Here is a 27,999-nt window from a genome sequence, read left to right as displayed (position 1 = left end):
CTTCAAAAACACAGCAACAACAAAAAAATACCACTGAACACTAAATAAAAGTCAGCATGGAAATTTGCTGTATTTTTTTTTTTTTTTAAATATCTATACACATTTTAAACATAAAAAAAGACAAAAACTGGTCTTGTGGTAATGTATCTGTGGGCTTGTGTCTTCAAAATGGATCACTGTCCTGCCAAAGAACAACGAGAATCCAGTGTCACTACCAAACGTTTAAACTAATCAAGATGATGGAAAAGCCTTTGAAATTGAATCACATATCACCAGTCCATATTTGGTATAAAGACATACTGTAACTGGCACCATTTTTGGCATTTTCACTGAAAATGTCTACTACTACTACTACTACTAGGACCAAAGTAGATCGAGCAATTAACTGTTAATACTTTATTTCTGTTCCATCAGATTTGGTAGTGGTGCAGCCGAAATTGTTTCGAGCAGGTTCAGTACCATCAGTGAGTCATTGTTATCAGGCTGGTAATTACCCTCTAACATCTGAGTTGATTAGGCAGAAGTTAGCTTTTTCTTTGTCAAAATATCACTGCTGCAGTAAACCCCCAAAGCCAAACAATTACTTTGGGAAGAAATGATCACAACTACAAGAAAATAGACCCAAGCTTTGATAAAGTGGAATTTCCTTTTCTTGATTTTATAAAAATGTAATGTAAATTATTATTATTATTAATTTTTTTTTTCCGGTTTCATTTGTTTGATTTCTTTGTCTAAAATCTACTGATGTTTTGAGTCATTTTTATGTAGAAATGCAGAATATTCTGAGGGGTAGAAATACTGTAAAATCAGCACTATAAATAAAGATGAAATAAAGAAACAAAATTATAACCACAAGGTTTCCTGTCAGTTTTTATGTAGCTGTGTATATAAAAATCAGATCAGCAGTGGATGACACTTTTGCCCTATAAATATTAAAAATGAATACTGGCAAACCAATACATCAGTATTGCGTGTTGTTTATGAGAAACCAGTGGGGCACGCTTTACAATAAACAAAATGAATATATATCCCTATACGGCCAGGCCACCTGTTTTGAATCCCACTGGAAACTAAATATTCTGTTTGTTTTTTTGTTTTTTAGCAAAGTCCAAAAACGGTATTTGATCCACATAGTGAACACCTGTCTTTATATCAGGATGCTGAGACCAAATCAGAAAATAAAGCCATTCCATCCTTTCGCCCTCTATTTAATTTCCTTTGGGGAAGTCAAACAGTCAGAATGAAGCTTGTCCAGTTTACATGTGTGCAGTTCTCAAATCGTCCACTCACAGATGATGTCCTTTTGAGGTGACTGAGGTGATGACTCACTCAGTCCCCTCCAGTCCATGTACAGTATTTTACTACTAGGTGGTTATAGCTCCTCGCTGCCACTAGGTGGAGTCCATGTCCTACGAGCAGGACCCACAGCATTTATTTTTGTATGGATCCAAATGGCACAGCTGTAGTCTCTTCACCACACTGCAGTACTGGGTGGTGTCCTTGCATTCACCTGCATGGGAACAAAACACTTGATTTAATCGCTAAATAACCAACAAGTTCAACACAGTGTTTTACACTTCCTGTAGTTATTTAATTGTATGTAAGGAGATTTCCTACAAAGTCCTGTGTAATTTGGCACTAGGTAAGTCAGAGGCAGATTTAATAGTGAGCCTTTGACCCAAGGATACCACTATTTATTTGAATTCTGTTTTATTAGTTACTTGACAGCCTACTATTTAATACAGAATATAGTAATCAAATAAAAACGGTTAGCCTTTGTTGAACAGACGCAGTAGAGGAAGATAGGATATATAGGGGGAAAGAGTAATGCGGTAAAGATCTACGTGGCAGTGATTCAAACTGGGGAGTCACTATTGACAGCCTTGACGCACATGTGGTGCAGAAACCTTTCAGTGTATAGTAGGTCGGCCAGATAAGCAAAATCATAGTTTACAGCTGCAAAAATTCCAATTTCAATAACAAAATTTACTTTCTGACAGCGTTTGCTTGTGGCTGTGTAGGGTACTCGTCTGTAGGCTCATTACCTCTACTGTTTTAGACTTACTCTCACATGTGGCCGTGTTGCAGTGCTGCCAGGTAGAGGGCTTTTTTAACCAAGCGCAGTGCTGGTCAGCCAGAGTCCTGCCACTCCTGCGGTGAACACAGTCCACCCTGCGGGACTGAAACCCACTCCCACAGACTACTGTGCACGCCCGCCACGCACCAGGGCGCCAGTACACATTACAAAGGTCTGAAGAACAGTTGCGTACCGATACAGGCCTGAAAGAGAGCAGAGTTAGGCCTGTTACAGGTGCAATTTACACCCCAAACTATTTTTAAGTTTCCTGACATATGCTTTGCTGCACAGTGCACTTTGCAGGATAAGGAACATTTTATTATTTCACCTTGTTCCGTAAGTAAGAGGTTAGAGTTTATCTGTTACAGTTGCAGTCAAAGTTGGAGAAAAAAAAAATGATAGGCTCCTATTAGCAACAATATTAAATTCAGGATGGTGAATTGAGTAAGTCTTTGCATTGAGTTGAGTATTAAATAGGCCACTATGACAGAAAAAACTGTCACAAACAAACAAGAAAATACTTTTCTTGTGGATTGTGACAGTTTTTCCTGCGGCGATAAGGAAGAAAATGTCAAGAAAAGCAAAAACATTCTACCAAACAAGTGGCACACAAACAAACTAATGAGGAACTTCAGTCGAAAGAGAACACAGAGGATGTGTTGGGTTTGACTGAATTATTGAAAGTACTGGGATAAATATTATGTCAAAACTTCTGTAAACTTTGGAACACTGGAAAAGAAATGAATAACAGAGAAGTAAACAAGGGATAAGCATGTCAGGAATTCACTGGCTGCGAAACACAAAATCATGTTTAACAGAGTAACTCTGGTAAACCAGAGCCTGGCTTGAACTTTTGGATCATCCACTGTAATCAACTCTGGAATATCTGTGCGCCTTCATCACCGACTGCTTTTACAACAAAAACATCATGGTAGCCGAAGCCAGCGAGAAACAGCCAAGAAGAGACTGGCCCACAGAGACAAATGCTACGGAATTTGAGCTCAACATTGAGGTCTGTTTTGGAGCGTCGTTACTGTACGTAGACCTCAACGACTTGAAATTCAGCCTTGAGTTTTCTGAAGTACAAATCATATCAGTGCAATGCAAAAACAACAATTTTAAAAAAGCTGTAAAAGCCCTCACCACTCAAGTGAACATCAAAAAAAAACAAAAAAAGGAATGCACAGAAAAGGAATGAAAGAGACACACTTAGACATCCTGTGCCGCGGCATATTGGACAATTAAATTTTCTCACGTATCTCATACTGTTGACAGAATTACATTCCACCAACTGCCCGGCCTTGGCACAAGAGAAGCTTAAAAAAAAAAAAACATATCGAGACCAATTGTTGCTTAATTTGAGCACTACAAACTCTGGTAAAGAATAAATGAAGGGAGCTGAAAGGAACTACAGTTATCAGCTTCTGAAATAAATCCAAGAAAGAAGGAAGGAAGGGCTCAACAAACACAGGATAGAACTTCACATCCGAGCACAGAAATAGCCATCCTCTTCTTAACTAACGCCGCTCCTAACTTTGCAATCACCACTTCTTTTTCCCGATCTTTCCCATTCCTATTCTCAGCGCAATGACTCAGAAAACACACCTCCAAGATACAGTATGTAAGCTGCATTTAACCAAGAAGGGGAGTGATGGAGAGTTGCGTCAGATGACCTGACCTACACAATCACTTGACTCAAACCCAGTTGCAATGGAATGAGTGGGACTGGAGAGTGAAATCAGCCAACAAGTTCTCAACACCCCTGGGAACTCCTTCAAGAAGTCGATTGAGAGAATAATAGGAGTGTTCAAAGCAGTCATCAAACCAAAAGGAGACTACTATGAAGAATCTATAATATAAAACATATTATGTTCAGTTTACTACAAACTGCATGTTATAGTTTAATAAAATAATAAAGGAAAACCATGAAACAAGAAGTTGTGCACACGCTTCTGACTACTGTGTATACCGTATATTACTTGGGGTTTACCTTTCAATTATTACTGACCTTGGTGAAAGACTAAATTATATCTAACAGGCGTTCGTAATGAAGTGGCGACTGATACTGTAAACAATACGGTGATTTAAACATGCATGAGGGATGGTATTGGTGGGACTGCTGCACAAGATGTAGGCCGAGCCAAATGTCTGTGACTCAGCTTTTGTCAGAGCACCGCTACACACGGTTTCAACAATGCAGGCAAAGCACACACTGAAGATATTTAAACAGTTGCTCACGGCTCACTGGAATTACTGTTCCAGCACAGGTTTAGGCAGACAGTTCATTTCAAAGAAAGAGAGAGAGATTTGCAAAGTCCCAACTCTAAGACTTTTCCAGCGGCTTAACAGAGTCCTCTTTTCAACTCTTCAACTCCTAAAATTGCTTCATTTCCAAAGTTGAGAAAACTATTTTTTTTAGCCAGCTATAATTTTGATTTTGTTAAAGTAGCCAATATATAATACGTACTCACAGCTCTGATGGTAAACTGGACTAAACAGAACCTACCTGTTCCTGAGATCACAGTCTGTGTAGAAGGATCCATTAGCATGTTGGCAGATGACAGATCTCTTCTGTACGGTGGTAGTGGGACCCAAACACCTCCCTGAGCACTGCAATTGAGTAATGGAACGTTCACAATTGACAACATCTTTTAGATTTTATTTCAACATGTACCATGTCACACATTTGTGTCAGTGTCTGAGTCTACCTTTCCCCATGGGCTGGTTACCCAGATAGGACAGTTGTTGCCAGAGCACTGCTCCGTGTCTGTGGGTCGGCTTATCCCCTCACAGGCAGCTGCTGTGAGAGTCCTCACTGCGCCCCTGGCATCCAGCTGCTGACAGGAGACCTGTCTTTGTTTCCAGCCACCCCCACATGAGGATGAGCATTTAGACCACTCTGACACTGACCATCTACAATGATGACAAGGAAACAACAAATACGCATCAATAAGTGTTCTAAATGAGAAACAGCTCTGCTTGAAAAAGCTTTTAAAGAGATATAAACTAAAATTTTATTACATCCAACAATGTTTAAAAAATCTGTTTTCTGAGGGTGGCAGAACAGCATAATAAAGTTAAACACAGATTTTTTAATTTTAAAAACAGATTTGTGATCAAAATGCATGTGGATATGTGGCTACACTGCAAAATAAAGTTGCCAATATTGCAGAGTAATTTATTGTAAAATAGGAATTAATAGAAATTTCCTAATATTGGAAGTTGTGCATGCAAGCAGCTCAAACATAATTACCCCTATGCAGACATTTTTAGCCAGGCTAGCTCTCATCCAGCTCCTGAACTCTGACCTCTCCCTGCTCCAGCATCATATTGATGTTCTGTCCCTCAATAGACAGTTTCCTCTCCAAAACTAGACTGCACATAGCACTTTGGCACTGAGCCCTTTGTCAGTCGCGGTGCACAATGCCTCCCATGTCATTTGATTTTGTATGTGTTTTTTTTTTTTTTTTTTTTTTTAATGACCTGTGTGATTTGCCCGTCAGGGATAAATAAAAGTGTTTTTGAATTTAATCTGAATAGCTGGATCTCCATGGCAAGGACAAACAAAGCTAAGAGTAAATATGAGGAGGAGCACAGAACATTTCTACCTGAATGGGATACATTGTGTGTTTTTTGTTGAATGAAATGGAAAACCTTTATGAATGAAATGCCATACTTCACTGTTTTGCATTTGAAAGCTTCAAACCTGGAGCGCCATCTTACTTCATGCCATGCTAACATGACCCAGCAGTTTCCCAAAAGGGAGGAACTTCACAAACACAAGGTAAACCGTTGAAACAAACTCAATTTAAACTCTTTTTTTTAAAAATAGGCATTCTGAAACAGTCACATTGGTATATATCACCTGGCATGGAACATTGCTCAAGCTAGAAAACCATACAGTAAATAGGGAATGTATGGGGTAGTGCGTTAAAATATTGTTTTAATCTTAATTCTCAAAAGCTACAGTCTGAAGCATTCTGTGTCAGCCTAATGAGAGTAATGGATTTCAGCCACTTACTTGAAACACAGTTATAAGCAGATCTTGAGAAATGCTACTATTTCAGCATCGCTTTTGATGAGTCACGTACAGTCAAGACAAACCCCTGCTGGAGGTTTTTGCACAGTCTGTGTCGGAAGATTAAACAAAGAAGAAGTGCTGGCCGTTGTGCTGTCCGACCATTACATCGAGAGACAGTCATGTGTGTTGCTGAGAAGTCATCTTTGCACTTCGCATCAAAGCTAACAATAGCTACAATCAGTGCACTAGCGGTGTTGGGATCTACAGATGGCCTTCCAGGGCTGTAGATAGGTGATAACATTATCCCAGATTATGTGACATTCCACTGCATCATACATGAAGAGAACCTGGTGTCTGAACTTTAAGAGCCGATACTGCCTTTCTGTATTTTCTATTTTTTTATTTATTTTTTATTTTTTTGCTTTTGTGTCCAGTGAAGCGGTTTCTGGAACAGAAACATGTGAACCGTGACCCAAGTGACCCGAAGGGGATTTTACATCTGGGTTTTCCAGCTGACATTTTGCAAAATCTGAATAAATTAAATTTACATCCGCAAGAGAAGCTAAAAAATACTGTTTTTAAATTTTGTTAACAAACGAAAAGGTCTTCCAGACCATTTCCAAAAAGGAGAGCTCACGCACTGTTAATCGTGCTGAGAAGTAGCTGAAGTCTCTAGAGGAGAACTCTATGCTATGCAACACCGGTTGAAAATCTGCGGCAGAGTTTTGAGGAGACATTTTGTGACCTGAAACATCAACAGGCACAGATTACATTTCTTATCAGCCCTTTCAGCGCTGAATCAGACTGCCTGAAAGCCCCTTTGGTGGCAGATAAAGAAGCATACTCGTTGGAGATAACTGAACATTCTGATGATGACAGACATGAATGTGTTTTGGGAGACGGAAATCGTGCCCACAGATAGTGTCAAATGGGCTGCATTTGAAGTTAATGTCAATGTTTGGATCAACTGTGAATCAATTTTTTCTACACTGAAACAAGTGAAGTCAAAACATGTGCACACACGTGTGAAGAGCTTTTACGAGTGGCCACAACTGAGTACATGTCAGAATTGAAAGCCACTGCAGAAACAAAAACTGAGGTGAGGTGAGCAAAGGCCCATGAAAACTGTGAGGTGGGGAGTTATGTCATGATTGGGCTTATAATTCACTAGTGATAATTTGGTGTGGGCATCTATTTGTTGTGTGACCCTTTGTAATGGTGAAGATTTTTTTTTTTTTCTTTATGGCATTTTGGTAAAGGGTATATGTGGAAGAGAGCGTAGGTGTGTGTGTGAGTGTATATGTGTATGTTAGGAGCACACCACAAAGAATGTTTCTGGCCTAATTCTGCCTCTATGTGTCAACATGATGGTCATAAACACATGTACATAAATACACCTGTATTTGAGTCAGAGCCTGGATCTGTGATCCTGAGGTGACGGGATTTAAGAAACATTTGTTAGTGTACAATGAGTGTTGATGAGACAGAACTCACTCATCAACGAAGCGGTGTGGCGAACCCATATAACCACTAACTTCTCTTTGCAAAGTCACAACAATAATACTCACAAATCAAATCAGTACATATATAGTGACAATAGTTGATGAATCTTTGGTAATCTATATGTACACAATTACTATTTAAGCTGTCTTCTCAGTTAGTTACCAGTAACTGAGAGGAAAATACACAATCAGCCATACCATTATGACCACCTTCCTAATATTGTGTAGGTCTCCCTTGTGCCTCCAAAACAGTTGTGACTCACCAGAGAATGGACATGGGCCTTCTGAGGGTGTCCTGTGGTGTCTGGTAACAGAGTGTTAGTGGGGGCCTTTGGGTCCTATGGGTTGAGGGGAGGGGCCTCTGTGGATCATCCCACAGATACTTGATCAGTTTGGGATCTAGTGAATTTGGAGGCCAGGTCAACACCTTGTGCTGTTCTTCATGTTGTTTGAGTTGTTTCTAAACCGTTGGGGGGTACATGTCAAGTAACATCCACATGAATGCTGGGTCCAAAAGTTTCCCAGCAGAGCATTGAATTGTCATAAGATAATCGGTGTTGTTTGTTGGTGTAAAGCTAATTTAGCCCGTCTCTTGTTGTCAGTAGGGGAGTGTTACAGATTTGATGATGAATACACTCTTTCCATTCTATGTTGTGACAATGGGGGTTGGAGGAAACAGGTTGCTACTTTGCTAACTCTTGGTTAGCTGTACATTCATGGCCAACAAACCGCATGCTGCTGAAAAGTTCAAGAAAGTCTCAAAGGGAGAATAGGGAGAAGAGAAAAAGAAAAAGAGAGACAAGCCTGGAGAAGCTGGGGTTTTCTCTCGCTGGGTTGGGAGACTTTCCACTACACATCAATACGAGACAATGAACAAATTAATCTGTGCAGTTCCTATAGTCCCCACATCAAAAGCAAGAATTTGCCAATCGATACTTATCTCGGATAATTGAACAGCTTTCATAAAACTCATTCTCTAGAAGATTGTTCTGCAATATTACAAGATATGTCACTGAAATTACTGCAACTCATCATGCTGAATCTCATGTCCAATTAGTTGACCGTGTTTTCTTGATATGTGCAGAAAAAGGTCAGAAAAGTATAGTATTTAACTATTGTTGCTGACAGACTGAAAACACAGAGAAAGCTACTGTACATTGTATATACTGCTGTGTCAGACTATAACATTTTCCTGTATATGTGGGTTTCTTCCTCTGTCTTGCAAAATCATAAAAAATGTTTGGATTTCGTCACAGCGTCATTACTTGAATACTTTTTAACACCTCCCTTCTCAAATGTCTCATGGTTTCAGTATTTGCAAATTCTTTCAGTCTTTAAATGGTGTCACATTAGTGAGAGAAGACAGTACAGTGGGGGTGAGAGGTTGGTGTGATAGCTGAAGGCAGGTTGGCAGGGTTGAAAACAGCAGGGGAACAGACTTACACTTCAGTTGTGATCAGACTGGATTTCACATATTCATTAGAAGCCTACCCTCTCTGTTCCAAAGTCAGCGTGTGGAAAAAATACACTACTGCTCCCTGGGTATGTAAGCTTACAGCAGAATAGTGAAATAGAAGTCAGTCAGTGTAATGTGTTCTGCTTGAATCAGATGACCTGCTTCTAGAAATGGATCAGCCCAATGTCTATATCAAGTGTACCTGGGAGGGCAGTCTTGTCTGTTACAGGGGACTGGGGAGGTGATGGGTTTGGGTATGTGTTGACACATGGTTGGCTGAACATCCTTTCCATCCAGAGTGACACACCGGATCCTCCGCAGCCAAGTTCCTTGTTTCCCACACGAAGCACTGCAAGTGGTCCAGTCCCCAAAACGCCAGTCAAACCCTGTGAACCCAAGATAAAATTAATCCAAAAAGTTCAGAACCCCTTTGGAAGCAAGCCACTTTACCATGGATTTGCTAAACTAACTGCACATGATAGATTGCGAAAGCTGTTGGGGACGTTGTACACTGCCTGGTCCAAAAAGAAGTCGCTACCTGGATTTAACTAAGCAAATAGATATGAGCCTCCTATTGGATAATTACCACATGGGTATCTTTCAGCTGGCAACAACTTATTTAACCCCAGCTGATGCAATGAGTAGCTTCTCATTTCTTAAACAGGGAGCATAAAGATTGGACTCTGGAGCAATGGAAGAAGGTCATGTGGTCTGATGAGTCCAGATTTACCCTGTTCCAGAGTGATGGGGGCATCAGGGTAAGAAGAGAGGCAGATGAAGTGATGTACCCATCATGCCTAGTACCTGGTACCTATGATCTGGTGCTGCTGCAGTTGGCCAGGTCTCGGTTCAGCAACATTATGTGCCCAAAGAATGAGGTCCTGAATATACTGAACAACCAGGTTATTCCATCAATGGATTTTTTCTTCCCTGATGGCACAGGCATATTCCAAGATGACAATGCCAGGATTCATGGGGCTCAAACTGTGAAAGAGTGGTTCAGGGAGCATGAGACATCATTTTCACACATGGATTGGCCACCACAGAGTCCAGACCTTAACCCCACTGAGAATCTTTGGGATGTGCTGGAGAAGGCTTTGAGCAGTGGTCAGACTGTCCATCATCATCTTGATGAAAAATTAATGCAACACTGGATGGAAATAAATCTGACAGTGACATTGCAGAAGATTATCGAAACAATGCCACAGCGAATGCGTGCTGCAATCAAAGTTAAAGACCACCCAACAAAATATTAGAGTATGTGACTTATTTTGGGTGACCACTTTTCTTTTGGCCAGGCAGTGTATAATACATGAAAAACTGAAACAATGTACTGAGTTACTGTATGGAAAGCTCTAATACAGAATACTGAGCTGAGACATTTAAATTATCCATCTCTACCTTACAGATTCTCTGTACAAAAAAAATCATTTCAAGTCTTGAAAAATAAATAAATTTAGCTTGGAAGAATGTTCCTGTTCAGTTCTAATAAGTAATAATGTTCTGGCACAATTTCAGTAAAGAGGACTGTTTCAATTTTCGTTCTATAGTCCATTTCTACTTTTTAATGAACTAATGTAAGTCACAAGTCCTTGAAATATGTATTTCAAGTTTAAGCCCAAGGTTCAAACTACAAATTGTACCATTCACTCTAAATATTTCATAAAACTTATGGGAGGGCTCATAAATACTCATATTATTATGTAATGCAAAACCACGAAAAATATCCATCAAGCCAGTAGATGTGTTTTCTGTTGTTCTGCTGATGTAAGCACACAGCTGAGGTTCATGTGTCAAGGAAGGAGTAGTTACAGATTGAATATGTTTTTACTATTTTGAAGACATACTCATTGATTTTCTTGGTTTCCTTTATCCAAAACATGGATTAGAATGGTATTGCACAGCATGCAAAGCATGTACAAGGTTGCATACACAAGGCCAACGCCTTGTGTATGCAACCTTGTACATGCTTTGCAGAATTCTAACCTGTGGGGTAAAAACCTTTAAACCTTATTTTATGCAGTCTGTATCAGATTTGACCAGTTCTATTCATGCAGTTTTTATGTCCAGGTGACTGTTGGCAGTTACAGCTATACGTGTCATGTCTTGTTATTCTGAGCTAACTGTCTGGGGGTATTGCCATTCCAGCTGCTAAGCGGTAAGACTTGAAAATAAGACTATGACGCACAAGACTTGCTCACCTTCAGTGTGAACGTATATCCAGGCTGACAATATTTGCCTGGTATTGTTGATGGAGGTCTGGCATTTGTATCGGCCTGAAAACTTCCCATGGAGTGTGCTGACTTCAAGGACACGGCCTCCCACGAGCATCTTGTACTGCAGACCCTGACTTGGGACAGGATCCTGGCTTTGAACCTGACGTGATATCTCCTTCAGGGTCTGGTTGTTGTAGTCCCACTGAACAGGCAATTTATGACCAGGAACTACCGGGCAACCTGTTTAAAGACACAATCAGACCGAATGTACATGTTGACATGAACAGCATAAGATCATCCATTTTGAGAAATTAAATATTATATATTTAATTATATAAAGATATAAAGATTAAAATTGGGATTGTAGTGATCTCAAAGTCAAAAACCTACAAATGTGTAAGATGTGACCATATTCGTAAATTATGTCTCTTAGCATGTATGAATAAATCAGTTTAATTATGGCATCAGAGAAATATTCTAGAACCTATATGTGCAGGAGCTACAGTAAATATGCATTTTAACCACAGTTCATAGCCAGTTTACTAGAGCCTTGTGTTGCTGTTTGTGTGACATTGTATCCACAGATGCACCTCTCGCCTATTGCACAAATGCACAGGATTACTCATATAATTGGAGGAAACATGTTAACAAAGCTAATTGTGTATTCCTCTGGATTTATTAATAGAATGCCATTTTCAAAGGTCACTTGTGCTGCCATAACACCACGTCCACCTGCTTCTCAGAGCAGCTGGTTGTGATACTTCGTCCTTGTCCAGTTTCTCTCTCTCACACACACAATTTAAATTTTATATTATCCTTTTATTCCTTTTTAGTTGGAAACATTCCAATTTTTTCATTAAATTCATGAAATGTTTTATTGCCACGTTTCTCACATTAAAGAGGGCAGCAACCTTAAATGTGTTTTTGAGCTGTAAATGTAATATTGATTGTAATTTACTCCATCAGTGCTTAATACGATCCATTTGTTAATTTAAAACGGCAGAACATGTCCTGACAATGCTGCTGTAAAGTCACCCATTTGAGACTCAGTTGAATCATTTAATGTGTACAAAAACAAATGTTAACTTCCTCTATTCATAGACAGTTAGCCCTCTGTTGCACTTGCAAAAGAGTTTCTGAAACCTTGTGTTTCTAGGACAGCACAACAGAGGCGAATGTAATTTAGTTCACAGTGCCACTGTGTGAAAATGTAATGACAGACAGTGTATACATGTGTACCTATACGCAGAATGTCTCCAGGTTTAATGAAGACACTTGTTCCACGGTGCGACGCCATGAGGACCCTTCTCCTGTTCAGCTCTCGAGACATCGGAAGAACCCTGCTTTCTCCACCTGTATGCATACACACACCCAAAATGATCTCTAAGTGAAGGCAGCCAAACATAAACCTGTGTGTATGTCATGTGTAACTTATGTGTGAACCCACCGTTGATCTGGAGAAAATAAGAGGCAATGGACTTCAATGATGTTAGGGATGTTAATGCTAATCTGCATTATAAACTAATTTATGGCTAGTGAATGTAAACCAGTAAATTAGGGATTTAGAACAGTACAAGATAATACCATAACCATAAGGATATGATGTATATTAAATATGTATATTGAATATGTATATTAAATAAGAAATCATATCATTTATATAACAGGTCCCTGGATTGAGGAACAAAGCAAACAAAACAAGTATTTCTTTCTATACAGGGCTATAATATCGCTTAAAACACAAACTTTGGACACCAACAATTCTGAATGTGCTAAACCTTTGTGGGATAACCAGCCTGCTGTGTCATGATACTGAGTTCTGAACCTTTTCTATTCCCTTTTTATGACTTTCAGTAAGTCTCATTCTCTGTCATTTGTCACTCGCCTTTTTCTCCCCACTTGTTCTCCGCTGGGTTCCCTGCATTTTTCCCTGTGCTCTTCCAGTGTTTTTAAGTAACCTAGCCTAACCTTCTTTTGGATTTTACATTTCCTGGTAACTGTTTTCATCTGTTCATCGTTCGTTGGACTCTTTGGATTCATACTGTGTTCTCTATGTTGGAAGTATCCTACTCTGAAGTGCCTTTTATTGAATTTAATCAGATTGATTTTTCATCCTGCCTTTGGTCCCTCTGTGTGCTCTACTGTTTGGTCCTTCCCATTTTTTGGGCGGGGGGAATTAGACAATCAAAACTGTGTCCAAAGACAAGGGCTTATGAAAGATAGGTCATTTTTAATGTACTGCAACCAGCTACACACCAAATCTTAAGCAAAGGGTTATTAATTTTAACTGGTTCGTTTAAACTTGCCATCTATACACTACACTGGATTATTTTTCCTGATACATGGGCTTAGTTGTGTATTCACTGGATAATCCATTGTCAGTTTGATGTGCACAGCAACACGACATACAGTATAATTGGTGGGTGGTATTTAGTACTACACTGCTGCTCAGTCAATAGACTGCACTGGGCAGACATCAAACTCATACATAAAACTGCTTTTTCATACTCATATTTAGAACTGACGTGGTTTGCAGCTTTTTGAGATTTTAAAATTCTTAAATTTGCTAGGGCAGCAGGAGAATTCCGCAATACCTCAACGAAATTTGGATCATTGGGTCTCGAAGTTACAACATACAATCTTGTGTCTTACCAACGACAGGGCGGTCCAGAGTAAGGTTGGCACCAGGGCGTACACTGACTTTTGCCCCAACTGTGACCCTCAAGTTGTGGCCCAAAATCACCACATGCTCTGAATTATTCCCCCATGACACTATGATGGCTAGTGGCTCTGAACATTTATACTGGAATACAGAATAAAACTGCCCCATTTGTTATTGTACTGTACATGATCAGCTCACTTCTTTGACTGAGTTTTTCAGACTTCTCCAGGTGCTCAGTACCAAAAAGTAATTATTGTAGGCAATTTTATCGTTCATGTAGCCATTGATAATGATAGTCTCAGCACTTTAATTTTAACCACAACATCCATCTTGTTCTAACATAGAAACATTTCATAGTATTTTTCCCTGAAACCATCTTTTGTTTGAATAATCAAATTCTTTACTTCAATGCCAACACAATGGAACGTAGCTGTCTTTACTCCCACACTGGCTGATTGTGTTGATCATCTATGTCACAGTGCTACAAGCTGACTTTTTATGAAACACTGCTGGCCTGAAAAAGAAGTGTATGAATCAGGGGATCCAAGCTAATTTTCAAGTGCATAATACTGCAACTTCACTTGAGACTAGGGTGTTAAAAAAGGACGCACCTGGCAGAAGTAGCTGAGATGTCTCTGAGTCTGAGCCATGTGCATTGGCAGCTCTGCACTTGTACTGGCCTCTATCAGACGCTCTGGGCTGAAGGATGTGAAGACCACCACTATCCCAGAATACCCTTCAGATACACAAAGGAAAACATGTTTTATTTTCTTTCCAGCTCTTCCCAACAGGTAGATTAGGTCCTAAAATGCCCTAGATGTGCTTTGTAATTTGAGACAGCTTAAGTTCAGTAATGGGTTCTGTTCTGTTCGGACTCCTAAATTATTTTGGATAATATTTTACAATCCAACAGGTTAAGATGTTTCTGTTTTCAAAAGGTCATCAATATCAGTATCAATAAGACCAGGCTGAAGCTCTCAACAGCACTATTCACTTGTATGCCACTCAAAATGTCTTCATCTACAGGCTGTTAAAATATGTATACACCTTAGAAATGTCTTGCATAAACTTCTCTGAACAATTCTGGAAAAAATAAAATAAAATAAAATGATGATGACTTGGTCATGTAACCATAGTATCAAATATTGACAAGTTCCTTTGTACACTTCCTGCAGTGTTAATAAATCACAATAGTCTCCCATTTTACTGGATTATAGCTCAAGGAAATCAATCAAGCTGAAAACACCAGCTGATGAACACTTATACACCAGTAACCTGATTTGTCCATATACTGAATGTCAAGACTATTTACTTTTAATCAGTTTTTAATCTGAAATAGTTGACTTTTGATTTCACTGAAACTTCTCCATGATCACAACTAAACTAAATTAAATAGCTAAGGTCAGGACTACAAACACGAACTGCATGACAAACCTATTTTGAATTATTTCTTTTTCCACAGACTAGGTACAGTGAATATGTATACTCGTCTAGTTTGGCTCAGACCAAGGAAATAATTCAAATTCAAATTCAATTCGGTTCAATTTTAAAACAGCATCCATGAATATCCACATTGTTTCAAGACGCTTTACAGAACCCAGAGCCTGAAAACACCAGAGCACACACTAAGGCGATAGTGGCAAGGAAAAACTACAAAACCCTGCATGAGGCTGGCTGGGTAGAGACAGAAAAGACAGGAAAACAACAAAAGGAATCAGATGAATTCATGCTAAAATCTTAATAACATTCATTCATTCCTTCATCTTCTGTAACCGCTTGTTCCTGTGAAGGGTCACGGGGTCTGCTGGAGCCTATCCCAGCTGTCATCGGGCGAGAGGTGGGGTACAAACTGGACAGGTCTCCAGTCTATCGCAGGGCTAACACAGAGACACAGACAACCATTCACACTCACACTCACACCTACGGCCAATTTAGAATCACCAGTGAACCTAATGAGCATTTCTTTGGATGGTGGGAGGAAGCTGGAGTACCCGGACAGAGGCTGTACCTCCCATTTTGAAACTCTAGGAACCACAAAGCCTGCACTTTGAGAGCACATAGGTCTTTAAGAGAGGATGGAACCATGCGTTCAAGGGCCTTGTATGTAAGAAGATATTCTGGATTTTACAGGAAGCCAGTGAAGATAAGCTACAATTGGAGAAACATGATCTCTCTTGCTAATCCTCCTCAGTGCTCTCCCTGCAATATGGAACTATAAAATTATATAGTGAATCTTTGAGGTGTTGAGGGCAAATACAGTGACTTTGGTTTTGAAGTAGAAAGTTACGTAAGTTAAGTTGAGGACAGATTTGAATCTGTCTGAGAGATAGGATTCAAACCAGTCCAATGCAGTTTCTTAAATCCCGATCACACTTTCAAGTCTCTAAAACTTAATATTGTGGTCAATAGTATCAAATACAGGACTAAGTTCTAGCAGGACCAGTATGGACACAAGTTGAGTGTCTAAAGCCACAAGGAGACTGTTAGTCAGTTTAACAGTGCTGCTTCTATACTGTGATGAACTCTAAAGACTGACTGAAAATCCTCAAACAAACCATTCCTACTTCAGTTGTCACATAACTGAAATGTTAAGAGGCGACTTGTCATCTATCTCTATTGGTTCGCTTTCGTGTTTGTTTGGCTGTTTCTTTTTTTGCCTCAGGTGTGTGGAGCTGAGCTGTTGCTGGTCGTTATGCTGGGGCCGGTCTGCCATCTCACCCACTCCTCATCATCCAATCAAGCTGAACCCTACTTGAGGACTTTCCACTCTCCCACTCATTGCCAGTTCTTCAGTCTACCCCTGTGGTAGTTACACTAGAACCAGCAATTGTTGCTTAGGCTATTTCCTTCGTGCCCAATCCGAATAACCAGCTTTTCTTTGTTTGCTCCAGGTGCAGCCCACGCTCCAGCCTTTTTCACCAGCCAGCTCCTCCTGATCTTTTATGTCTATTTGGAACGTCGCTTGAGCTTTGTTTTCATTAGTCCTGTCCTTGAGCCTGAACACTTGAGTCCCGTACCTGGGTTCTTTCCTTCGAGTTGTCCACACCATAACATGAACCATTTTAAAATAAATGGAAGGCTGGGTTCATCTATAGCTGGCTAATACATCTTGGTCTAGAGCAGAGTTTTGAAGTAAAGGATTAATAATACCAACCTTAAAGGATAGTGGTTGACTGTTGCCTTTAGCTCTGACGCTGGATTATTAAAAACATGAGGAGTAAGTCACTGACAAGTCACCCATCCATTCAAATTCCCATTTAATGTGATTAGAGCTACGGTACAAGAATATATCTGCAGTTAAGTTGACACTCAAATAACAGTGACTGGCAGTAAGTCAAGCTGCACTTAACTGATGTTCATAAATCTTCACTGGTGTCAAAATGATTTTTTTTAAATAGAACACAGGGAGAAAAGCTAATCCTTCCAGTGCTATATTACTGGAGTGGAGAGGATAATTACTGTTTGATTACTTTCACTCACTTTTTATTAAGGAACTACTTAAACACACTGCAGCAAAATACCTCTGTCTTAAATCCATTGATTAATGAATGCCTGCACTCATGTGGTAACATAACACAGGGTACACAGAGAAGGGAATCACTTTAACACATCATGACAGACAGATGGATTTAACACCATGCTTTTGGATTTATGCCAAAAACACACGGGTTGCTTTCAGACCACAGAGTCTATTTGGAAGTGAAGTGAGACGTACAGTCTTGGTTCAGTTGTTCAGTTTGCACCAGATTCTGACTGACAGCTTCCACAACTGCCCAACAAACCCCACTAAATGGATAAATGCTGGGAACAGAAAATTGCTTTTCCATTCTACGGATACAATATGCATCTTTGAGTTGTTACTGCTGAAAAAAAACAAAAAAAAAACATTAATGACAGCTGTGTGCAATTCAAGTGACCCAGTATGCCATCATAGTGTGACCTGCACCATACCAGGACCTGAAAGAGAGGCAGTTAGATGAAACAATACCTCCCTGGAAACCTATCAAGAAATTTAAATAGATTTTTTGAGATTTCATGGAAAGAGTGGTTGACATGTGCTGACAATAGACACACAGTGACCCACAAGGACACTGGTAGCCTGTTAGAAATACAGTATGATGTTTTGATTTGGACTATTTCCATGAAACCAAATTCACTGAAATTGTTGTATGGGATTATATTATTTATGAACATGATATCATGATAAAACTACCTCATAAAGATTGCACAGTACCAGAAGTTCAGGAAGCAAAGAAATGATGTTACCTGTCAGTGTATTGCAGTGGAGCTCCATCTTTAGTCCAGCTGGTTTTGGGAGGGGGGAAGCCCTCGGCAGGACAAAGTATAGTCAGTGATTTAGTGGCGTTGGTGAAGAGGGCGTTGTGTCCGATACTAATGTTGATGTTCTCCTGATGAGTCAGTGGAAGGGCGTGCTGCTGTCTGATTATCACTGGTCTGTTTACCACCATTTTCACTGAGGAATGCTCTGACCAGTTGGGCAATCTGTCTGTGAGACAATTCAGATACAAACACAATGTGAGAAACTTTTATTCCTTTAAGTTTTCTGAAAACTGAACTCCTTGGATTTTCGCTTCAACAGTCTCTAGAGAATGGTGTGGAAAACAAATATTCAGGAAGCACCTTATTTATGAGTGTAATTACAGGATACTTTCTCTTTCCCATTGATAGTTTTAAAAAGCACAATGATATGTCATTATTTTAATGAATCACTAATGAAATGTTAAAATGTTATTAACATTATTCAAAAGACCATTAGCCAAACCCTTTTTGCATTACTTGCCCACAGTCAGCACATACTGAGATATGTGATTGATGACATATACTTGTATCACTGTTGACAATAAATAAATGGAAGGATCAGAGAGGTGGGTGGAGAAATAATTATTCTTAGAACTGCTTCTGATAGACTCATGCTGCGCTGTATGGCAGCTGCGTTTTTACTTACCTTTAGCTTGTCCTCCTCCCTTTGTGTTTCTGGTCCAGAGCTGGGCAGCAGGCATGTGGGTTAGCAGTGAAGAGATGAGTTCTGAGGCCTGCACCTGCTGGATCTCTCCTCTGTCAGCCTGCATGGTGATATTAATCAGCCTTTCCTCCACCCGTGGCTGTAAGAAGGCATCCTGCTCACCACTGGGCAGCAGAGACACAAAGTTCCTAATCCTAGAAATCAGGTGACGTACATATGAGGCGTGACTTCTGCAGCTAGGCAGCATCTCCATCCATTTAAGACCAGGGCTGGCAGTAGACATTGTGCCAGATGACCTTCTTTCAATACCTATCAGCTGTAGGGTGAAAATGTCTGAGGCCGGTCCAGCAACACACTTGTATACCCCAATGTCCTGTGCCTCTAGAAAGTGGATCTTTAGAGAGCCAGACTGGGTGACTCCCACATGTTTGGAGCTAGGCAATGGGCTTCCATCTTTGAACCAGCGGATGTAGGTTTTAGGGAAACTTCTGACAGGGCATTTGATGACCAGAGAGGTGTTGGGAAGGAGGTAAGCATGTCCACCAACAGTCAGGTGGAGGCGTTTCACCTTGCGCGTCTGAATGTAGATCTGGTGTATACCCATGAGCATTGGACACTGTTTAATCGACATGTCGTAGCCTTTAACCTTTGCTGGATGTCTCCCCGTTTGCTTGAATTGGTTATTTACCAGAACCTCGTGAGGGCCTTTGGGTCTCATTTCCTTTTTGTGCTCTGTAAAGTCAGAGGGTACTTTTAAGTGATGTACAGCAATGTCTCAAGTTTTTCATGACATGGTATTCTTTATTGAGCTAGCAGAAAGTCAGTAAAATAAGGACTACATCATTACTGTAAAAAAGATTTAGTTGTTTAAACATTAAACTTATCATTTTATATTTATCTATATGTATATGTACACATATCTATTTATACTGTGGTATTCAGGAATCTCATTAGGATCTCATATTTTCAGGGCTGTCAAAACCATACCCATCGAAATGACTCAGAAAGGCTCTATTACAAAATTAACTTTTTACTAAAATCATAAAACTCAATAGGTGTAGCACATAATTCCACAGAAAACTCTTTTGTCAGAATTCTTATTCCAAATATATGTTATCATATATTTTTGTCTTATCTTACACACAGCCCACAGAGACTTTTTAAAATAAATGGACACCTACCAAAACCCAAATTAGTCAACATTAATGATGGATGGCTGCATGTACCCTGTCTCGGTCATACCATGAACCCCGTGTGTGAGTGCTTGTGTGTTCTTACTGCGACACGCCATCATGCGGCAGGTTCGTACGAGAGGTGGGGAGGGTAAACCTGAGCATAGCTCTTTGGCCAGTGTCACCTTGTTGCCCGTGGCCGTCAACTGGTGACACTGTGCCTCCCTGTGCTGGATCCCCAAACCACAAGACACAGAGCACTGCAGAGGGAAACAAAACTAGTACTGAAATGTTTGTGACAGAGAAATTGTCCATGATATCGGGCGATTCTGCAATTATTTCCCCAGTGTTTTTTTCAGAACCAATGTTTTTGTATATGTCAAGAGATTTAAATGAAATAAAGAGTTTGTTAAAAATATGTGTTGCTGAATTTAAGACATTACTTTATAATTTCTTTCATTTCTCCACTCCTGGTACTCACCTTTCCCCATTCTCCTCCTGCCATGTAGGGCAGACAGTCAGTGTTGCTGCAACGTCTGTTGGTGGAAGGTTTGGTTCCACTACAGAGTTCGTCTTCCAGCCTTCTATAGGCCCCCGTGGACAGGAGCTGCTTACAGTACACCTCGCGCACTTGGACACCCCCACCACAGGACTGGGAACACTGGCGAAAGGAAGCAGAAGAACTGAGAGCTTAGGGGGGAGGAGTTTAACCATTTTTCCATTGTAGAATATCTCAATAGTTGCATGACCATCTGGTCCGTGCATTAAAAAGGGGAAAAAAGAATGTCAGCAACAACTATGATTTGATTAACACACCAAAACATCATACAGCACAGTTTCCATTAAGACCACCTATGTTTCAGTCAGGAGAAATATGAGAGGAATTAAAGAGAATGAAAAGTTTTGAATTCAGATTAAAGTAATTCTTCTTCTTAATTATTGCTCTTTGTTTAGAGTTAAGAAGATTAGGGAGTTCTGGGGGGACAAAGGGGATCCTTGTCTTTTCAGAATGAGGGATGGATTGTCCATATTAAGAGAATTGTGATATTCCTCTCCAGTTCCATGTATACAAATCTCTACTTATGTGTGAATTACATCACATTTCTCTTTCAGTGCTGATGTTGTTCACTATGTGGTGTAAGGACAAAGACAGTCAGAGCACATAACAGCCTAAAAGGCTTTGTCAAAGCATGTTTCTGATCAAAGGCTGTTTCAAGGTGAACATTTCTCTATTTCTTAAGGCCTCACTAGTTGACAGCTGTTTAAAAAGGTTAAGAGTTTAGTGTTTAGTTTCATTTTACTTAGTTTACAGTGTGCAGGATAATGGACACTGTAACCACTAAACAACGCAATGTTGTGTACTTCCTGAATGGTTACTTGTCCCAAGGATACCCCAGTGGAGTTAATGCTATAGATGAAGAGCAATGGTGAAAAACAAGAGGATGGAGAAGAAATTAATATTCAAGACATTGCTTCCATTGTGCTTCCATTGTGCTTCCATTGTGCAAGGTACAAAGTAGACAAGCTCTGTGGCCTGTTAGGTGTGTATGTGTAGTAAGCATGCCGAGGAAGTGATGGCTTATGTCTGATGAAGATATGGCTGAACAGGAAAAGACTGCTGCGGGAGAACAGAGAACATGAATTGAATAAAAGTTTGTAATGGCATACTGTTGTTTGTGTAGGCAACTGTGTAACTAAATGAATCATACTTTCCCACAGTATGACTTGTCAACAACAGATGAGCTACACAGATGCTCTACCACGCATTTTCATTCTTTTAAGGGTTATTTCTTACTTCTTGTGTGCCATTAATCACACCCACATTGTGTTGTATAATGTTTAAATTATGCAAAATAATACACCTTTTCATGGCATGGAATGAACTTAATATGGGCTGCACCGGACTGATGTCTGGTAGATAAAACCTTGCATCACAAGCTGCTAGGGTTATCACAAACTCATGATGCCATCGTGGGGGACTTGATCACATACGTATTGGCGCTATCCGGTACCAGCCATCAATTCTAGGCGGCTGTTTTCTGTAACTAGGCTGTGGGAGTAGAGTATAAAACTAATATTCTCCACCAAGAATTGACACACTCATCAAACAACAAATCCATACTTGCTGCCATAGTTCGGTCTCCCAGACCGGAGGACAGTCCACCTGGTTGCACGGTTGTAGGATGGCAGGTTTGAAATCGCTGCACATGTCTCCAGAAACAGTCACAATATCCTGCTGGTCAATGGAGAGCAGACTCATGCAAAATACGCTCCTGGTCTGTATTCCAACGCCGCAGGACGCAGAACAGCCTGTCCATGGTGTCACCTCCCACCTGCAGAGGGATATGGAGCAGCAGCTTAGACACAATACAGAAATAAATATTGAGAGCAAAGCTTTTCATAACGGACATTTATTTAAGGCACATTATGATCAGGTTCCAAGAAGATCTGAATGATTAATTATTTCCTCAAACAAAACATTACACATGTGAACATAAAGCCAGCTTTTCCCCTTGAATTTTAAGTGTGGTTACCATACAGTCGTCATCTTGCTGCATGACTAAGATTCAGCTCACTGACAGATGTTCTGACATTTTCTTTTAGAATTTCCTGGTATAATTCACAATTTATTGGTGCATCATCAAATAAAAACTGCTTTGCACACATGTCGCTGTTGTGAATCGAGGCTGCATTCACTATGTCATCAGAGGGGATCACTTTTTACTCAAGAACACAGCAGGGCCCTGTCAAGGACCAGTAATGAACCGCCTGCCAATTTGTGTATCTGCAGTAAGGCTGGGTTCTGGTAACCCCGAATCATCCCTTTATATCCAGGCATTAATGTGGCACTACTGCGTGATATTAACCCTGTTTTCTCTTCCCCTGTAGCTGACTGCAGATATCTTTGGAAACTCTATGTATCTAATCTACCCATTTTGACCCTACCAACCTGCCCAGAGTTTATCATTTGTTGGATATCCATTTTCAAATTGGTAATGAGTCTGAATCAATTCACACATATCATTCTTGGAACAAGAACTAACACTAAACTTTGTCATACAGAGCACAGAGAGATGGTCCAACCTCCTAACTATGGTGGCAACTTCAGTGACCTTCAGTGATCTCTTACCTTGGGGGGCATGGGTCAGGGTTGCAGATGCGGATCATTACTGACGGCCTGCTGAGGGAATCACACAAAGAATCGTCCACCTCCTCACCCTGCTTCTGACTAACACACCTCACATCAGCTATCTGCTTTCCTGGGCAGAGGACAAAAATAAAAGTTGAACATAAAGGGTATGAGCATTTCAACTTTCACCATCCGATTCTAAACCCTCACCAGAAGCACATGTAGCTGAGCATGTAGTGAAGTCCTTGTAATCCCAGCTATACTCTTCCTCTGTCTGGATGAAAGTAGCACCAGGGTCTTGGAGGCCTGAGGAGATGCCTTTGGTACATGGCCCCAGGTTGCAGAATCTCTCCAGCAGGGGCTTGTCTTCGCCACACTCCTCTTCGGGAAGGTCTACCGCTGTCTTGGTGAAGGAGAGCAGGACCTGGCATTTCACCTCCCGAGTTTGTCTGCCAGGTCCACAGGTGGTGCTGCAGGGTGACCAGGGTCCAGGTACAAATCTGAACATGGTGACAGAGAAACTGTGTCTGACAAAGCCATATGGTCTCCACATCTATGCCTATTATCTCTTATGTTAAGGTAATAATGACTGTTCATGTCATACGTTGGCACGTAAAGATGCGTACAGTGGTCAAACTGGTGTTCTTCTTCTTCTTGGGGGTCTTCTTCACTACCTCAGCCTACCTTGAGAGGTTTTGCAGCACTTTAACCTAATTATACTACTTGTGGTTTTGCCCCTGAAGGAGGAAATTCATTATTCAAATAACAATAGTTTGTCAGGAAAACAAACACATACATAATTTTGGCAATGGAAGTCTTGTAACCCCCTGACAATACAGTGAATACGTATTTGCATCATGCAGAGCAACTGCCTTAATTTAACTGTGAGTTTCAAATCATTATTGTTGTGGCTTAGATACTTGACCACGAAAATGCATTAGAGCCTCCTGTAGGTGTGTGGCGTGGGAAGCCAAGAGCATGTTTGCAAAGACTCTGACAAGCGCACATGTGTCCCCTCCAAGTGTCGGAGGTGTGAGCTCTGAAAGTTGACGGATCAAAGGGAGGCTATCAGAGCTGACCAAGTCCAGAGCCGCAGACGATAATCACATTATCTTCAGCAGCAGCGGGAGAGGAAACAGAGCAGGGCAGATTCACCCAGCTCTCGATAAAATTAGTGTGTGGGTGTGTGTGCTTGAGTGTAAGGCAACATGCCTGAAAACAGTTAACGGTATGTGGCTTCACTGCTCGTTAATTTGATGACACTTTTACTTGTTGGTCTCTGGTCTGAACAAGCATGCTGCCCAAGTCTGAAGTGAATGCCGTTCAAGTAAAACATCCTGAGAGAACGTGTTGCATGTTGTTCATCATCTCTTACGGAGACAAACAATGAAGTAAGTTGTATACCGTGTAACAGCACTGAGAATCAATATTAAGGTTAGGCTATTAAAACTAGTTTCCTCTCTTGGTGTGACCAGGGAATAGGATACAATCTCAATCAGTGCAGTAATCTGACGACCAGTCCTTCTTGCTAACTCTGCGGATGACTAAATCAATATATAGCAAAACAACTGACATCAAAAAGAATCTAATCATCCTGTCAGGACCCCTGAATCAAACTGAATTGTCAATAAATGCCTGTGCCCTGCTATATTAAGGTTTGCTCTATAATAATGTGAAATCAATGTACCGGGTTCCCTCGGCTCAGGGTGGTCATAAACCTAGGCTTCAACAGAAAGATAAGTTTTTGTTTTCTTTAACAACTTCACATAAATGATTCAACTGTCCCCTTACTATCAAAGGCTCCATTTCAGCCACTGTACAGAGCTGTCTAGATAGACAGGTTCCTTCCCCTGACTCATACTTTGATGTTTACTTGGAAAAACAGATCGGCTTCTAAAGGAGATGGCCTCATGCTGTGGATTACTGCTGCTAACATCGCAACAACACTGCAAGGCAGTCAGAATAGAAGTCAGCTTGTGATTGCTATTGATGGATGGGCTAACTACTCCTCCTAAATGAAAACAAACAAAAACATTGCTATACATTAATGTTACTGTAAGTTGATAATTTATCCCGCAATACGAGTAGCCTAATAAAAAGCAGTTTCATGTGCAATTTATTTTAGGCAGTGGTTGAGGAAGTACTCAGATCCTTTATTGAGTGAATGTACTCAGAACCGTTTCAGGTAAATACAATTTTACTAAAGTATAATCTGTCTGGGATCACACAAAGAGACAGCAAACTCTGAGAAAATCCACAGAAGAGCGGTGACAAGTTTTCCAAGATGCATGGAACAACCTTGTGGCAGTAGTGTTTGCAATGATAACTTGTACAGTTTTGAAGGTTAAGTATGCTCATACCAGATATTGTTTCAATGTAGGCTTTCTTTCTTATTACTGAGAAGCAATCATGGCATTATTTTTTAAATCATAATCCTATTCAAATATGTATATATATATGTTTTTGCACATTTCAAAACAGATTTCTTTTCACAAAAGGGGGAGCAGGACATGTTATTCGGAAAAACACGTATTTATGTCATCAATATCTGCTTTAGGGTGTGTGTGAGTATTGTCTGTACTTACGTGGGGTTCTCTGTAGCGGTGTAGTGTTCTTCCAGTTCGTGGGCTTGCTTTAACCAGGGCACTCTGGCCTCTACTGGAACTGATTCTGACAGAGAGACACATAATGATTAGTTAAGTGGCTGTCGCTCCGGTCTGACTGATGACTTAATACACGTGTGCTGTATGTATTTATCCATTATCTATAACCACTTATCATTTAAATGGTCCATTCCAAGAGTATTTGATCGTTTTCCATATTGTATATGGCTTAATATACAGTATGATCGGCCCTACTGGCTGTTATAATGAGGTAAATCAAGACTTGTCTTCTGCATACAGACAAAGCACACAATCCACACACTTGCCCTGTTATGTTCTACAAATCTGACAACATTTGTACATTTGTGCGTTTGTACCTTTTGGAAAATGTGTGCAGACCCTCCCTAGCTTTCCCAAAAAAGTCCCATCAGGTCCTTTTCAATAACTTTGGTATAAATGTTGTGTTTCCATTGCAGTCAATACAGAGTAGTCTCACCTAGGCTGCTTAACAAGGATGTATTTGTGTTCATGGTGGAATACTGCCACATCAATGGAGGCCATATGCTGGTTGCACTGGCCATTAAGGAGGCCACACACAAGCTAATGTACTTGGCATTACTAGCAACTCAACTTATAACATCAGTGCTGTTTGCCCAGCTGTCATTTAAATCATGCACACATATGCACACAGCAGATCCCATACTGGAGGAAAATAGCACATGTCAACATATATCATACTTGTTTGTAGCCTACATAAACACCTTGCTTTATTTTATTCTTTTTTTTTCCAAAAATGTGTATGCAGTAAAATATACAAAAAAATTACACATTAGAGAGTTTTAAAAGCCTCTCAGTTATGGACGTACTTTACTCGACACACACACAAACAGCTCACTTTCAATTGTTACCCTACCCCTGGTCTTCTGGCAGGCCATAGGGACCAAGCATTCTTCCTTAACGTGAGGTTTGAGTGATGTGTCACAACCACCAATGTGCTCCCCGTGATGGTTGATGCACAGAACCACCCGGTAACGCAGGCCACGGCCACATGTCACTGTGCACTGTATTGGGGTGGCAACACATAAATATATTAGTCAATCAATTAATTTAGGGAATTTTGAGCATCTAACAGTTGTTTTTATAATAATATTGATGATTATTAGTATTCACCAACAAGTCTAGGTTTTGTAGCCCCAGAAAAATGGTAGATATGCTTTTCACAGTTTTCCCAAAGAAGACTCAGTTATCATTAAATTGTTAATCAACTTTTGATGATGAAGGACCAAAAGGGAGATAAAGGGAAAACTGAGAATAACATATACCTGCAAATAACTCAAATTGATCTAGGATCAAATAGCTGCCCAAACCTGAGACCATTCCATGGCCACCCACTGGGGGCAGGCGAAGGTATTGCAGATCTGTCGGGTGACAGGTCGAGGGGAGTGAGTGCACTTCCACTCCTCCACCTGGGAGAACTGTCCTTGTGTGTCCTCCTCTACACACATCACGCTGCGATCCTGCCAACCGCCCCCTTCACCACAGGACACTGAGCATTGAGTCCAAGGGCCCTGCTCCCAGCTACACACACACACATTTAAAATCAAGACAAAACTGTGGCAAAATAACCTAAACAAAGTTAATTGGTATATACACATATCAACAAAGTATCTCAACCTTTACAAGATTGTCTAAAGGAACCTTGCCAAGTGTGCTTGTCCCTGGTGTTTTGCAACTACAGCCTTTGAATTAAGTTGAACTGAACTGAACTGAACTGAATTGAAGGCTTGTTATCATTCTACTGTCTCTATCCAATAAAAATATGAAATAAGACTGAAGACTTCCTCTTCTCTTGTTACTTTAGGTTAGATCCAGGTGTGTTCCAGAAAGCATTCATATTACAGTTTGTCTTAACACATTCTGCCCATGTGTAACTTCCTGTGCAACATCTGACATGAAGGTTAGAGTTACTTACTGAGGCAGGGGCTGGAAGTGATCATATGGCATCACCTCTTTGAACCCATCACTGCAGGAGACAAAACATCACACACTGCATTTAGTTGGATCCATAGTAAGTCAAAAAAAAAAAACATCATTGGCTTATGAAAAAAAAAAAATATATATATATAAATATATATATATATATATTGAAAAAACAAAACACGAGGGAAAATAAGTG

General features: G+C 40.3%; 2 protein-coding genes across 2 annotated transcripts; both read right to left on the bottom strand.

Annotated features, from left to right (window-relative positions):
* Positions 1-430: 430 nt before the first annotated feature.
* Positions 431-23,314, bottom strand: LOC311485486 (ADAMTS-like protein 3). The gene is made up of 14 exons (XM_084540917.1): positions 23,221-23,314; positions 22,213-22,423; positions 20,572-20,751; positions 20,197-20,350; positions 18,901-19,650; positions 18,201-18,441; positions 14,546-14,670; positions 12,512-12,625; positions 11,258-11,512; positions 9,259-9,442; positions 4,786-4,990; positions 4,584-4,687; positions 2,066-2,280; positions 431-1,510 (listed from the first exon to the last, which is right to left on the bottom strand). The coding sequence occupies exons 1-14, from the start codon at positions 23,256-23,258 to the stop codon at positions 1,410-1,412; spliced, it is 2,877 nt and encodes a 958-aa protein (XP_084397043.1). The 5' UTR covers positions 23,259-23,314; the 3' UTR covers positions 431-1,409.
* An 84-nt stretch (positions 23,315-23,398) lies between these two features.
* LOC311486162 (ADAMTS-like protein 3) lies at positions 23,399-27,772 on the bottom strand (the record flags this gene model as incomplete). The annotated part of the gene is made up of 4 exons (XM_084541923.1): positions 27,191-27,772; positions 26,737-26,884; positions 25,806-25,890; positions 23,399-23,720 (listed from the first exon to the last, which is right to left on the bottom strand). Exons 1-4 carry the CDS (start codon positions 27,476-27,478, stop codon positions 23,399-23,401), a joined length of 843 nt encoding a protein of 280 aa, XP_084398049.1. The 5' UTR covers positions 27,479-27,772.
* Between the last annotated feature and the right edge of the window lie 227 nt (positions 27,773-27,999).

The sequence above is a fragment of the Chelon labrosus genome, assembly GCF_963514085.1.
Source record: "Chelon labrosus genome assembly, chromosome: 3".
Classification (NCBI taxonomy): domain Eukaryota; kingdom Metazoa; phylum Chordata; class Actinopteri; order Mugiliformes; family Mugilidae; genus Chelon; species Chelon labrosus.
This window is presented reverse-complemented; position numbering and strand designations above follow the sequence as displayed.

Excerpts from the sequence above, each read along its gene's own strand:
- LOC311485486 (XM_084540917.1), bottom strand. The coding sequence starts at position 23,258 with ATGATCCGCATCTGCAACCCTGACCCATGCCCCCCAAG. Across the intron at positions 20,351-20,571 it reads CAGGAGGAGAATGGGGAAAG|TGCTCTGTGTCTTGTGGTTT; the intron begins GTGAGTACCAGG and ends TTCCCTCTGCAG. Across the intron at positions 9,443-11,257 it reads GATATACGTTCACACTGAAG|GGTTTGACTGGCGTTTTGGG; the intron begins GTGAGCAAGTCT and ends TTGGGTTCACAG.